This window comes from Vespula pensylvanica, chromosome 6, assembly GCF_014466175.1.
Source record: "Vespula pensylvanica isolate Volc-1 chromosome 6, ASM1446617v1, whole genome shotgun sequence".
Classification (NCBI taxonomy): domain Eukaryota; kingdom Metazoa; phylum Arthropoda; class Insecta; order Hymenoptera; family Vespidae; genus Vespula; species Vespula pensylvanica.
Window position 1 is genome coordinate 5,297,475 of NC_057690.1, and position 15,109 is coordinate 5,312,583.

At 28.8% G+C, this 15,109-nt stretch overlaps 1 protein-coding gene across 1 annotated transcript in view; it reads right to left on the reverse strand.

The window, feature by feature from the left end:
• Positions 1-534: 534 nt before the first annotated feature.
• LOC122629761 (dynein axonemal heavy chain 8) overlaps positions 535-15,109 on the reverse strand; it is a 28,659-nt gene continuing 14,084 nt past the window's right edge. Inside the window, exons 22-67 of the mRNA XM_043813519.1 lie at positions 14,672-14,835; positions 14,329-14,583; positions 13,993-14,233; positions 13,677-13,876; positions 13,445-13,616; positions 13,147-13,292; positions 12,923-13,061; positions 12,629-12,859; positions 12,355-12,560; positions 12,007-12,227; positions 11,646-11,931; positions 11,445-11,583; positions 11,136-11,356; positions 10,860-11,043; positions 10,615-10,755; positions 10,187-10,534; positions 9,947-10,130; positions 9,725-9,870; positions 9,465-9,663; positions 9,252-9,370; positions 8,843-9,179; positions 8,257-8,728; positions 7,922-8,167; positions 7,517-7,835; positions 7,129-7,355; positions 6,829-7,051; positions 6,584-6,760; positions 6,338-6,505; positions 5,916-6,269; positions 5,543-5,839; positions 5,302-5,457; positions 5,047-5,202; positions 4,839-4,974; positions 4,600-4,751; positions 4,266-4,519; positions 3,762-4,190; positions 3,365-3,641; positions 3,101-3,287; positions 2,775-3,036; positions 2,473-2,712; positions 2,236-2,403; positions 2,011-2,152; positions 1,707-1,896; positions 1,528-1,649; positions 1,306-1,467; positions 535-1,160 (exon numbers count right to left, since the gene is read on the reverse strand). Coding sequence (XP_043669454.1) covers positions 1,035-1,160; positions 1,306-1,467; positions 1,528-1,649; positions 1,707-1,896; positions 2,011-2,152; positions 2,236-2,403; positions 2,473-2,712; positions 2,775-3,036; positions 3,101-3,287; positions 3,365-3,641; positions 3,762-4,190; positions 4,266-4,519; positions 4,600-4,751; positions 4,839-4,974; positions 5,047-5,202; positions 5,302-5,457; positions 5,543-5,839; positions 5,916-6,269; positions 6,338-6,505; positions 6,584-6,760; positions 6,829-7,051; positions 7,129-7,355; positions 7,517-7,835; positions 7,922-8,167; positions 8,257-8,728; positions 8,843-9,179; positions 9,252-9,370; positions 9,465-9,663; positions 9,725-9,870; positions 9,947-10,130; positions 10,187-10,534; positions 10,615-10,755; positions 10,860-11,043; positions 11,136-11,356; positions 11,445-11,583; positions 11,646-11,931; positions 12,007-12,227; positions 12,355-12,560; positions 12,629-12,859; positions 12,923-13,061; positions 13,147-13,292; positions 13,445-13,616; positions 13,677-13,876; positions 13,993-14,233; positions 14,329-14,583; positions 14,672-14,835 — 9,921 coding nt within the window. The 3' untranslated portion in view covers positions 535-1,034. The remainder of the gene's footprint in view (positions 1,161-1,305; positions 1,468-1,527; positions 1,650-1,706; positions 1,897-2,010; positions 2,153-2,235; positions 2,404-2,472; positions 2,713-2,774; positions 3,037-3,100; positions 3,288-3,364; positions 3,642-3,761; positions 4,191-4,265; positions 4,520-4,599; positions 4,752-4,838; positions 4,975-5,046; positions 5,203-5,301; positions 5,458-5,542; positions 5,840-5,915; positions 6,270-6,337; positions 6,506-6,583; positions 6,761-6,828; positions 7,052-7,128; positions 7,356-7,516; positions 7,836-7,921; positions 8,168-8,256; positions 8,729-8,842; positions 9,180-9,251; positions 9,371-9,464; positions 9,664-9,724; positions 9,871-9,946; positions 10,131-10,186; positions 10,535-10,614; positions 10,756-10,859; positions 11,044-11,135; positions 11,357-11,444; positions 11,584-11,645; positions 11,932-12,006; positions 12,228-12,354; positions 12,561-12,628; positions 12,860-12,922; positions 13,062-13,146; positions 13,293-13,444; positions 13,617-13,676; positions 13,877-13,992; positions 14,234-14,328; positions 14,584-14,671; positions 14,836-15,109) is intronic.

The window sequence follows — 15,109 nt, forward strand, 5'->3', positions numbered from 1 at the left end:
TAAGTGTAATAACAATATAGACATTTATAATTCTCAATGTCTAGACCATATAAAAACTAGATAAATAAAAAGATTGGTTTCTGACATTTTTCAATAAAATATTTAACAACAAATACGCATGTATGTACATATGAAATCCGATAACATTATCCTTAATAAAATAACTAATTTGAAAACCAATTCATGGATATATAGACCGGGACAAGATGTTCCAGGTAACAAAAGTAATTTGGACTATTCCCTGTGGCAAATGAGGCACCCTCTGATTAACACACATTGCCTCAATTACATGGGTTAGCGGAGGGAACACGGAATTGCCTGCTATTAACGGTGGCATGAGGGTGAATAGAGGTACGACATATATCTAATGGATAACACGGCAATGCGTTGAAAGCTATAGAACGTAACTATGTGAACGTTACCGTAAGAAACACGTTGTTCATATCCCTATAGTGTTTGTATATCACATTACAATTTTGTATAATTTTGTTTGGAAAATTTAAAAAAAAAAAAGAACCAAAGAAGAAATCTGACTGAAATGAAATTAAATTTTAACATTTCTATTAAATGTTAGAAAGACAATGAAAAAGTAAAAAAGATAGTACAGAAAGACAATTCTTATTGAGGTACCTGTCTTTCGAGTATCCATTCGTTTTTAACATCCAACTGGTTACAATTGACATGTATAGAGGTACTTACATTTTAAAATTCTATTCTTGCAGAATTTCAAAAAACGGAGAAAAATTCCATATCTATTAAAAGTTACGACGAATAAACGCTTTTAACAATAGTGATTGCATAAAACACTTCTAGTGATCATTCCTAAAAACTTAATAATTGTGATTATTTGGTATTCTTTTATATTAATGGCCATAGAGTTCGGAAGCACAGAACTTTATCACTTTTATATTAAATATAATTAAATAATTACCAATAAGTGGCACAATTTATTAATATAATTTAATTAATTATTGATACCACTATTATTAATACCACTAATTTATTAATATCCCTGGTCATTATATAATTTTTCATTACTTATTATCACAAAGTAATGCTACTCCACGTAAAATCCAATGTTCAGGGAGTTTGTTGGTCTGCAGCCAAAGTGGTGTAATTAAGAGATTGTAAGTCCTTTGTGGCTTCTTATACAGAGGACACTGTTAAATATTATATTAAAATGTAATATTAATAGTACATAACTATACTAACTTATTTAAAACTATATACTTTTTATTATTCTTACTCTAAAAATATTATTTTGATCAATATATTTATGAAAAATTTTGCAAAATATATACTTACTTCATATAATTTGGGATCTTTGTCTGGTTTATTATAAAGTGCAAAAATATAAACAACTGGCATATTCACATAGAGAACTTTATTTGCTGATTCACAAAGCATATTATTTCTTCTATCCCATCCAGCACCTTCTAAAATTAGTCCAATCACATACACACCTTCCTAAAAAAGGACAAAAAAAGAAATATATATTCTTAGAAATATTTAAAATGTGAAACTTACATCTGGTGGAATTTTAATATCTTCAGCATAATAACGCATAACAGTATTATGCAAAGTTACGTTATCTAATGCCCAACCCTCGTGAGCACGTGTTACTTCTTGCCTCATAGCCGTTAAAAATCCTATAAAACCAATTACAAATATATTATTGCATTTAATAATTAATCTAAATAAACTACCTTGAGGATTAAAAAATCCCGTCATCCAAAATCTCATAGGTCTACCGGTAAATAACCAAGTAGAAAATTGTTGATTTCGTTCCAATAATTCTGTGAACCAAAAACCAAGAGTCGAAGATTCCCACGATCGAGCTCTCCAAACTTCAGGTATTCTTGCATCGTATATATTATCGAAAGTATCTCTTAATTGCTGTATAGATTTAAATAAATATATATATATATATGTATATATATATACATTTATCTATTTATTTATTTTCGTTATATTATATAAGAATAGAACATAATATATCACAAATTTTACCTCATTCATAATTATCACACCTTCTATAGCTAGCAATAGATCATTTAACATCGTAATTAACAGTACAATGACAAGATTTATTCTATCTATCTCTTGTTTCAAAAAGATGTTCATAGGTTGAGTTATACCCATTATATGTAGTCTTTAAAAATCATAAAACATAATTTAATGTATAGGAGAAAGATATTATTTCACAATATTAATAAAACATAAGACTTTGCAAACCTTTCCCTAACCACATAAAAATCATATGGTGATGGTAATTTTTCCAACATATCTTTTGCTTGTCGAGTTACAACTGTTTCTCGAGATTCACCAGTACCCACACCAGCTTCTTTTGGTTGGATGGATATTATAGTATTTAAGACAGCTTGTGTAGTATTACTTTGATATCTATTTTAACACAAATATATTTATATCAAAATAAGCTTTTTATATATATTTTTATAATCAATTACTAACGTAATATCTGCATTTGAATGAAGTCCATAAACTTGTGGAGGATCTATTGAAGCCATTGAGTCTATTACCTTTAAATAATCAGTAATATTGTTGTAGCTTAATACTGTATAACCTTTATAAAATTCAAAATCTTCAGCAAAAAGTGCATCTGAAAACCACACTTTTGCAAATGTGTTCAATAATCGTTTATCATAATCATCTGTGACTCGACCTCCGTATTGCACTTCACCTATCATATATCTGCAAAAAGTATAAAATATTATTACTACATATTATAATGTGTTAAAATTGTATAAATATACCTAACAGTTTGCCAACTTATACCACGTTTAGGATCAAAATCATTCAAGTGATTATTTATGAACATACAAGATGCTAGCCAATCAGCAGTATTGAATTCATAAGGTATATTCCATCCAAGTGGACCGAACTTACGTCTTTCTTGTACTACAGTATGTAAAAATGATACTGTATATATTAATGGTATGTATTGAGCAACATCACATTGATCTAACATTATTTGATTCATTCCACTGTATGTAGCTATTAAACCTGCTTTTACTCCTGTAATAAAAAAATTAATTAAATAATTAAAATATTGTTAATAAGATAAAAAAAAATAATAAACCTTGTGGTGGCTCATATGTAAACTTGATAGACATTTGCAAAAGAGAAATAGGAAAATATTCATGTGGTTCTGTTGTAATCCATATACGAAAGTCAGGATGAGGAGATTTCATTTCCAAAAGAAAAGTAACCATTTCATTCATATATTCAAGACCTAAATGACAATTTTGACAGAGTACCCAAAAACCCTAAAAAGTTGAATTAAATAGATTCATACTTCACGAAATAATTACTACATAAAATATTTTTAGAACACTTAACGAACATCGGTTACAGCGCTAGAGAGCAATTTTCGAGCATGCACTTCTTGACCTTGTCCCATCGAAATACTTTTGCACAAAATTTCCATATTTTTTGCTAATTGTTCAATGCTTGGACTAGGATCTGATCCCATACTCAGAAAACAGATCATGGGTGTATCAGGTCGTGATTCATCATGCATCACATCCAGAAGTGTAATAACTGGTTCTGCATACCGCACACCTAAAGAATTTGCTATGTATTTACGAGATTGCGAAAGAGTTCGATCCATGCACCATGCTCTAAAAAGAATTTTTTTAGAGAGATCATATTTTTTTTAAATATAAAATAGAGAATATAAAATAGAGAATATAAAATTACACATATAAAATTACAGAAGCTATATAGATAAATATAAAAACCTTATAACAAGTAAGCGGCGAAACGTATCTAAAGTATTATAACCATCTGGTATAACTTCTTCTTCTGGAGCATCTTTATCAAACCAAAGCTTCCAAAGTTTTTCTGAAGCTGGTACTTGTGTTAATATATAGTGAAACTGTCTCAATTCTGATAGAGCAACTAAATGTAACCATGTTACATCTGTAATCCACTTGCAAGGTTTTGGCTGAACAGTCTTTAAATCTAAAGCAGCACCGCCTTTAATAAAGAATTCAAATTCTTCGTGAGATATATTTCCACGTTGAAGATCAATTTTCAATGTCATTAACAAACTAAACATATATTTGTGTATTTCATATAAACCCCGAGCTTTGTATCTAAATACTTCAAATGTTAAGTATTCTATAACATGATAAATTCTTTTATGAATAACAGGACTCTTTTCAGATCTGAAACATAACGCACATTTTTACTTTTAATATCTTACATTCTTATACATCATATCGCCCATAAATGAAACTAACCGTGCCATTGAAATATCGAAACGTTCCAAGAACTGTACAAGAGATGTTTGATACATAGAATTAACATGTGACATATCACAAATTAAAAAGTATAAAACACTTCCTCGAGTAGCAATCGGTCTATACTCTTCACGAGCTGCGTTTATTTTAATTTCTGTTTCCCTTGCAATATTTAATTTCTCGTTGACTTCTGCGGCAGTTTGTTTTGTTGTATTTAATACATTCATTAACTCTACATCTTCGATCAAGGGACCCTTTTAATATACTCATTTATTTTAATATTTAGTTATTGTAACGTGTAAGCATAAAAATGGATAATGACAAATAAATGCACCTGAACTGTTGTTAATTTATGTAAAAGATTTGTTTCCAATTCAGTAATATTTCTTCTATTAGCAGTTACATCTGTGATTAGCTGTACTCTTTCAGTCTCTAATTCTTCCTCTTCTGTTAAAATAACTCTTCCTAATAATTGATCTTCCAGACCTATCAAAATTATATAATTATTATTCTAAATACAGAAAAACAATAGTTATAAAGATCTGTCAATATACATAATAATAAAAATTGCACCTTTCATTGTTACAGTAAAATCGATTACTGCAACACGTGCAAACACTTCTGGATTATATGAAGGATTTGGGAACTTTGTTGTAATATAAAGTCTAAAATCTTTGTGAATATCTACTTCCTTATCACCTAATTTGACCTAAAATAAAACAAGAATAAAAAAGTACTAAAATATTAAAGTATATAAAGAAAAGCATAACTGTTTTGTTACTTTATATGTAGTTCCTATCTTTATAAAATTTTTTTCCAATAAGTTGTCTAGAACAGGATCTAATTCTTCTGCTACATCTTCTATAAGTAATGGTCTTCCAAGGGACACAGAATCTTCTAAATGGTTTCTAAAGTATTTATGAGATAAAAGTGTTACCTACAATAAAAAATGCATTGTTTAATAAAAAGAAAAGTCTCTATAAACCTTTATTTTGTATATATGTGCATATATTCAAATAATTATAACAATACCCACTTGTAACTCAAAATCCCTTTCACTGTTTTTAATCCATGTTTTACCTTGTAACTGTGGATCAATTAAAAGTGGATATCTAGTTGCTTTTGTTACAATTATACCATTTTGAATAGATAATTCATCAGTGGGTAAACCTTGCAAATTCCATTCTCCTATCTACACGAAATAACATTTAGTGTTAATATTATATACATTCAAATTAAACGCAATAACAAATGTAATATAAATCGACGAATCTTACTGTTGCTGTATCAGTCAGCACATCAACAATGTTTATGGTTTTAGAACATGGAATGTTTTTATCTCGAAGGAAATCAAACCATTTTCGTTGTAGCAAAATACGAATTTCTTGATTAAATGGACCACAATATGAAAGGAATCCAGTTAATATTACAACATCTCCAACAAGTCGCTCGATTTCCGATTTAAACAAAGCTACTTGTTCTGTCCACCTTATTCTTTCACCAGCCAATCCATCGATCATAGCAGTTGCTGTATCAGTTTTTGCTTGGCATGCTTCAGCTTGATCAACTATTATCTAAAAAAAAAAAAAATAAACAATAGACATATATAATTATAGATTAACAGACAGCACATGCTAGCATTGTGTTTACCTGTCTCTCTTTCATCACAGCATCATATTCTTTTTGCACTTGTCTTAAGTCTTCATCTTTTTCTTTTAATAAAGCTTCTGCTTGACGTAAATTTCGATTAGCTCTTTCATACTTTCCTTCTTGTACGGCTAAATTTGCTTTTAATGGAAGTACATCTTTATTTATTCCATAAAAAGCTACCATTGCAATAGTCCACTGTATTAGACCAGCTACATTACCACAGGCCTGTTTTGCAGCTTCATATGTATATAAAGGGTAATTTAAATATGGATACATTAAATCTACAATTTCTCCATTAATATTATCCTTAGGAAATTGTTGCAAGTTGTACAAAAATCTAGTATCAGTCATAACCTACATAAATAAGTTTCAAGGTAACATTATATACGAATAACTATATATCAGAATTATCAGTTATGTACTTTAAATGCTTCAGTCCAAGAGGCTATTAAAAATTGACGTTCTGGATCTGGCTTAACACGTTCTAATTTTTTTCCAAATAATATCAACACGCAATCCATAATCAAAGTAATTAAATAGGGCGGTTTGGCTAATTTGCGTACCGTAGCAATATCGGATGCTTTTATAGTCTAAAAAATGTATCTTCGTACATATAAATGTTACAATTGAAATGACCATTAACTGCAATAACTTGATATTTTGAATACCTGCAATGCAGCTTCAGCTTCTAATAATGCTGGTTCTGCAGCTTTCAATTTTCTTTCTGCTACTATTTTGTCTGCAGCGATCACCTTCAATAGTGCTTCAGCTTGATTTTTTGTTACCTGTACTGTAGCTTTCACTGTTTCTGCTTCACTCCTCTTTTCATTAACAGTAGCTACTATCTACAAAATAGTATGTAACTTTTAATGATTATAAGAAATAAAAGTAGTTTTCTGATAGAAATACATACAGCTTCCACTTGAACGTTCTTTTCAGCAATTTCTTGTAAATTTTTCTCTAATATTTTACGTAATTCATCGACTTGTACAGCAGCGTCAACTAACTTGCTTAAACCATTACTCATACGAACGGCAAGCATATTAATATTATTCAATTTTTGTTCATAAAGATTTTTATAACCAGTAAGAAATACTAGAAATGACTTTGGTGTGACGTACGTTTGCCGTCGAAACCTTTTTGATATTACAACTAAAGTAATTATTAGGTACATTCAAACTGAATAATAGACAAACTGTACATTTGTCATTACCTATTGTAATATTCTATACAAACATCATTAACATCATCTTGAATATCACCCACTACTTGAATTAATTGTTGTTTTACTTCAGGAGTACACTCAATTGCGAATGGATTCAAAACATGATGACCTACTTGATATAATGCATCTTTTGGCCATTTAGCAAACCAATTCATTGTACAGCCAGATATAAGTGCAGGAAATTTCAGTGCACGTAATCTAAATTTTTCTCCAACCTATATAATATAGAAACAAAATTATAATTTTGTAAAAAAAATTATAATGCTCTATTATATTAAAAAATGTATAATAATAAATTATATAATATTATATCGGATATTGGAATGAAAATTAAATTATAAAAAAGAAAGTTAATAGCACAAATGTGAAATCTTACTGGAGAAAAACATAAAGCTATGTGCAAATTATCTCGTGCTCGCGTTATAAAATAATCATGGAGATTATCCTGTAGTGGGGGTCTCTTAGGATCATCTTTTCTCATAAGTGGTGTCACTGTTGTATAAATATCATCCAATTCATCCTTAGCAAACAGACCAGCAATTTCGCCTACACTTAAAATATTATTTATATATTCCAGAAAAGCTTCATCTTTGATCTCATTATCAGTAAATATAAATGTCAGTCCTTTGCTAAAAGTACCAGCTTCACGATATAATTTTTTTAAGTCATCCATTAAACTTGTCACAGTATAGATTCTAGAAATATTGTGTTTTTTTTTTACTGATCGCTTATTATATAATTAACAAAAAGATAAAATGATTATAAATTAGAGAGTACTAACCTAGATAAAGTTATTTGAAAAAAAGTAAAACCTGCAATGAAGGAAGCTAATCTTGTTAAACTTTGTTTACCAGATCCTCCAACACCAACTAACATTGCATGACTCCTTGGTGATCCAAGTATTCTTGATATCCGTATTAAATGTACAAGAGCATCATGGAATAAAACTAAATCCAGATGTATTCCACGTACGTATTCATTGAACTGTTCCATATTTTGCTTAACTCTGTTTATAACTACTTCATAGCTATAAAATAAATTAATATATCCAAATTAAAATTCAGCTGAAGTATAAACCATAATCCATACTCTGTACAAATTAATACATCTATGCACCTTGGTATCTCTTCATAAATTTTTGGTGCTTCAAAGACAAAATCCTCTGGTTCATCTCCTGTTGGTTCTGGTGGATCGCGTAAAAAATTAACAAAATATGTTTCTACATCTTCATAATATTGAAAATCTGTATCCAAAATTTCTTCTGCAGTTTGCTTCAATGCATTATGAAACCATTCCTCATCTTCAGCAGTTATAAATCTATCGGATATTACACGAGTGCACTCGTGATCCCAAAGTTTTAATAACGTTGTAATTGTTTCACATTCAGCCCTTTCAATTTTAAGAATACCTTCCCAAATACGTGATAAATCTCTTAAATTAAAAACATAATGAAATTTTGCTGGTGTAGGCAACATTTTCGTTTTGGTTTTTTGCCATAAAATTCGTGTCAAAGGTACTAATTTCGATATAAAATTCACAATAATTTCAGAAAATCTGGTCAGGCAAAAATATCCTTGACCAATTTTACCTAAATAAAAACAATAAATATTAAATATACGTAGGAAAGAGAAAGACAATGAATATATATATAACACGCAATGATATATCATATTTTAAACAATGAAATAAACATAAAACTTACCAAAAATAGCATCCATAGATTTATTAGATGGTAAGGTACAGTTAAAAATATTAAATTGTCGCTTCAACCTTGGTGGTATATCATTTCTACCACCTCCTGGATGGATCATAGCAGCAAGTATCATAATATCTTGTAATGTACTAAAGTCACCAGGTTTGTCCAATGAATAAAATCCTTTGTATTCCATTAATTGACGAACAATTTCATTTGTTATTTGATCACCCCATTCATTTATTTCAGGCATATTTATATCATCTATGAAAACAGTAAGTTTTCGTCCACTAGGAGGTCCATAAGTATTTCCAACTCGTTTTTCAACATAACTTTCAAATACCCGCTAGGGAAACATATTTATTACATTTGCATGTAAATATTATTAATATTTGCATTTAGTATTTGTTGCAATTACCTGAACCATATTGGGTGTAGAAGCTGATGAAAAATTAAAGGACCTTTGAAGATGATATTCAGGATCAAAATTAGACATATAACTTTTAATCATAACTGTTTTTGCAGTACCTTGTTCTCCTATATACAATAATATTTTATTAATTATATTTATTTTATAAAAGATATGTAAAAAATATATTATATACCGATTAATAAAAATATATTATTTTACCGATTAGAAGAACTGCTTTGTCTTGTTTTGCTATTACATCAATTAAAAATAATGTTCTTGTATTATCTACATTAGGAACTAATATCTTATAATATTTCAAGACCTGATCTGAAGGATATTCAAATTCTGGAACCATATCGTTCCAATGTATCCAAGATCCTTGATCAGATACTAAATATTCGAAAATTGTTTCATCCTCCTACAATATATTAATATTAATATATTATTTAATAAATGGAAATAAAAATATTTATACTAACTACTGTAGTTGGCCAATGACAATGCGATTTATGAGCTATGAGAAATTCTTGTAAAGAATAACGTGCATCAAGTTCTAACACTGCTCCTAAACTCCACATAAGAGAAAATAAGAATAATTTTTCTATATGAGCATTACTTAACACTCCTGAAATAAAACATGAAAAAATGAATGTCAGATATTACAGTGTTATTACATAACACTTGTTTTTGTAAGAACTTACTATCATCGTTTGTAATAAGTAACCCAGTTAATAGATCAGCAGTTTGACGTATGTAAAGTGCTTCCAAAATCGCCATCTTTGCCTGAAGCTTTGTTAAGACAAATTTCAGAGCATCATCATATATTTTATGAAATAGTGTACGTAATATATCCACTTCGTAACTCGAACGGGTCTTTAGCCAGGCCTAAAGATATTAATAATTCACAAAGGGCAAAATCTTGAATTCCAAATAAAGGTCACCTCTAATATATTATGCCATTTTAATACAGATGAACTAAGGAAGACCATTCCCATACGTGATATCGTTGCTGGTGATGCATTATCAACATTATCTGGTTCAAATACTAATTTACTAGTTAAAGACATAATTATGCGATCTCCATTTGCTAAAGTTAAAGTTTTGTTGTCATCTAAAACTGAATTTAAATTTTCGATCCATACTGCATCAACTGGTCCGTCTAACACAATCCATAAATGTTCAGTTTTTTTCATTTGAACAGATCTTCTCCATAATGTCGAAAATATACCATCTGTCCAATCATTCGTTGCAACATCCAATTTACCAAACATTTGTGATGCTGTTATAGCCTAAAATGAATAATGAATCACATATCTCTTTTTAAATTTATAAAAAATAATAATATTAAAACAAGATATATTAGACATACTTTAGGGTTCATTCTAACTTCTTTATGAGATATACCCATTTGTGTTAGAGCTTTCATTAATGCCCACATACATCGAGTTTTTCCAGTTCCTGTAGGACCAAGCACCATCAGACCATGACGAACTAAAGATGTTTCATAGAGCTAAATATATTAATATATTCATTTATTATATATTCATTTATTAATGTATTCATTTATTAACGTGTTAATAATTAACATCTTTGCTACAACAATTGCTTTCTCACTTGAATAGTTTTTAAATTCCATTCAGGATGATTCATTATTCCTAACTCGATTGTAGCATCTTCTATTCCTTTTTGTAATTCTTTATATGTTTGTGTAGTTAATTTGATCCCTGGAAACATATCTTCGATGAGTGATATAAACAGAGGTTCATCTTCATCTACTAATTTCGATAAGTTCATATCTCTGAAAAATAATATTATTAATATAAGTACGTTTATTATATATTTATTATATTTCAGATAATTCATATCATATCTGTAATAAATGGATTATACCGAAGTACTCTCATCAGCGTTGTTTCCTCTGATTCAGTAGGACGTGCACGCTTTTGTGCACCAAGTGTTCGTAAACACGACAAAATGTTTCGCAAACCAAAATCGTAATGCACTTGTTTACTAAGCTGTTCTTCACATAAAGCATATAGCGTAAAAAATTTCCGTGCTAACATAATATTTTGTAAAAAGCCGCAGGCTGCAAGTTTCACGCGCATAATTATCTAAATAGGATAAAGTCAAAATATAAAATATCAAGATTAATAACATTTATGCATAAACTCTAATAAAAATATACAAAATGTTAATTACCTGTCTATCTGGGACCATCATAGCTACACTTCTAAATTGTATTTTTAAATTCTCTGGTAATTCTTGTCGTCCAGCATAGCCTGGATTCATTGTAATAAATATTCCAACTTCGTAATTAAGTTTATATGTATCACCATCACTGTAAATAACATTAACATCAAGGTTTGATTTAAGTATAATTAAATATTGTTTCAATGTTACCTAAAGAGAAAATTTGTTTTTCTTTCTTTTCTTGCATTAAGTATAATTGCTATTTGTTGAGCAGCAACAGAAAGTACAGGTAATTCTATCCGATTGAATTCATCAAAACAACCCCAAATACCTGCTTGTGCCAATCCCTTCATTATTCTACCCAAACCACGAAAATCCATTTGATCAGAACAATTAAATACAACAACGTATTTTCCTAATGCTTTTCCCATATCTTTTGTAGTTTCTGTTTTTCCAGTACCAGCAGGACCTGCTGGTGCACCACCAAAATTCATACCTAATAAATAATAAATAAGCATAATAATAGCATATAATATATTATCAATAAAACTTATATTTTTGCAATGTTTACCAACGGCTTGTGCAAGTGTTATATAACATCTATCCGTGAGAGGTGTAATAACGAGTCTTTCGTTACAGCCCAGAAATTCATTTTGGTAGATGAATTCTACATCTGTAATTCTAATCAGAATTTGTTCCTTATCATCATCATAATAAAATCTAGATTGCTTCAACCATTCAAAATCTTGTACACTTCGGATTTTAGAATGATATAACTCGTCAAATATATCTCTGCAATATTTTGTATTTTGTATTTAAAATAGATTATTATACATTAAAAAAAAATAGTAAAGTATACATTTTACATTTTACAACAAAATATTTTATACATTTTCCTATAAAACTATTTGTTTCTTACCTTTGATGTACATGAATTGTAATCAATATCTCATATTTTTTTCTCATATATGATGTAAGATCCTTCACAGTTACTTCTATTAGAGCATTTAATAAATCTAAAAACCACTCGTTAGTTTTACGCATGATGGTTTTATCTCGTCTTGATGCATTCATTGCCGCTTCAGCATCACGAGTCCATATAACTTGAAGTGCAAGCAATGCAACCTAATTGAATTTTATGTATTAGTAAAAAATATATGTTTGTTCAATAATATTTTATAAAGTTTCATTACTTGCAATACAGAATTATCTATCAATGTTATTAAATCAAAATCAGGAGCATTTAACAAACTCATTCCTTGTGCAATTACAGCAGCAACGGACAATTGATGTACAGACAGTAACATATTTAACCAATTTTCTACACCACCTAAACATACAACTACTTTTTCAAGTACGATTTTCTCTTTTTCGCGAGAATACATTGCTATAATATTTTCATAATCCTTTTCAGAAAATTCCAACTAATGAAAATAAAGATATATTTAATAAATAAAATTCATTATATATTATAAACATTTAATTACCTTTGCAATATTATCAAAGAAACCATCTAAATAATTTTGTATAGCATGACAATCAGCAGCTTGTCCAAGAATTTCCAATAATGTTGGATCGGATATGAAACAAAATCTTGGAAATATAACACGTTTGGTTTCCAGATATCTGTTTGAATAGTATTTTAATATTAAATCATATAATCATATAATTGTTGTGTTTGTATCATATTTTGTTAATTCTATTAACTCACCCACTAAGAGATTTCTGACAAGATTCTAATTGCTCTAACAAATAAGGTAAAAGCTGACCCATAGTTTCATCTTCTGTACACGTTTCCACTGCATTTAGCTTATCGCGTGCACGGTTCATAACTTTAACCCACGACTTATCAATTGACTATTTCAATAAATTTGTATATTTTAATATTATTATACTATCATATATATTAATAGATAAAAATGTAAATAAAAGATATTTAACTATTACGATATTTTAAAATATTTTTTATAAATATATCTTTTTCTTAATTATTTGTTATTTTACTTTACATTAAAGCGTTTTGCTTCAGCTGGAAGTTGCTTTGATATATCACCACCTATGAATACAGCTTCTAAATAGGCCCATAAATTCTGTACAGTTAACCACGTGGACAATATTTCTGACGTATTACTTAATTTCCTTTGCCATAATTGAATATCTTTCTTGAAATATGCATTGTATCTATAAAATATATTATATATAAATATCTTTTGTTTAATACAAATATAATGAAATTTATACCGGTTTGCCATTAAAGAACTGATCACCATCAAACTGTCTTCAAGTTGAGATATTATTTCAGCTGTTTCAACTCCTTTAAGCAATAACTCTCCTCTTTGTTTAAAATGAGAAAATTGTAAATTTACAACAGCCCAATCAGCAATCACTTGTTTCAGTTTACGCTCTATGTCTGTTTCTTTCACTGCACTAATACATATATCCTAAAATGTAAACAATGTAATGAATAAAAGCATACATAACGTATAATGATAATGATATTAATCATAAATACTGAATGAATTATAAAATTAATTTATATCTAATGTGTGAAATATACCTCAACATCATCTTTATATTTTAATAAAGGTGCCTCTAAGGCATTTGCTAATGTAAATGCCTCAGATTCTACATCAAAGAAGAAATTACATAACTTGGACATCCGTTCCCAATGCCGAGCTTTCATAGCTTTATTTGCCATCATTTCAAGTAATGGGCATGTCTCACTAAAATCATCGATTTTTTTCTTTAAATCGATATAAGCAGGCCATTCTCTCATGGCCTTAGGTAATCTCCGACATCTAAAATTAAATAATAATAGAAACATTAATTACATTTATCAAATATTTGTTAAAAATGAATACTTATAAATTTCTCTTTCATTATTCTTTCTTACTTATTTTGAAATTCTGTTAATTCAGCTACAATAGATTCAATGTCAATATCAGACCAAGCTATACTGTAGTAACTATCTATTGTTCGCATAACTTGTGAATATAATGAATATAATTTTTGTAACAAATTTAGTTCTCTTTTTCTGTGTTGTAATTCAGGATACTCTCTTACAGGTATTCCAAACAAAGTTTCACCACTACTATAAGTTTCGTATCTATTCCATAACTCGTCAAAACGTGCTTGAAATGCTGCAACTCTATTATTCAATAATAAGGATGAAATTATGATAATAATTTTTACATAAAATAAAGTACATGATATCTGTAAAATATTAAACAACAAACCTTTCACTAGCTTCTGCAGCTGGTATTCCTTCAACCATAGGGCCTTCTAATTCAAAATCGATATCAAATTGTGCAACATCTTCTATAAGAATTGCAACACCTTGTATTAATTCTGTTTTCAATGGCTCTTGCATCTCACATATAGTTTCTTGAACTTGCTTTGCCTATGTAGATATTTAATTTTTTATTATTTTTATTACGAATATTATTTTTAATTACGAACTACAATTTACAACATATTTTGCACAGATCACATAAAAGTATGTCTTTTCCAAATTATCATTAAACCATCTATTTAAACTATAGTTTCATTTTACAATTCAGTAATAAAATGTTAGTATACCAATAATATGGAAAAAACGTATTTTTATATATTATATTATATATACAGCATGTTTATTCAAAAACTTCCTATGTAAATATCTTGCATTATCTTCT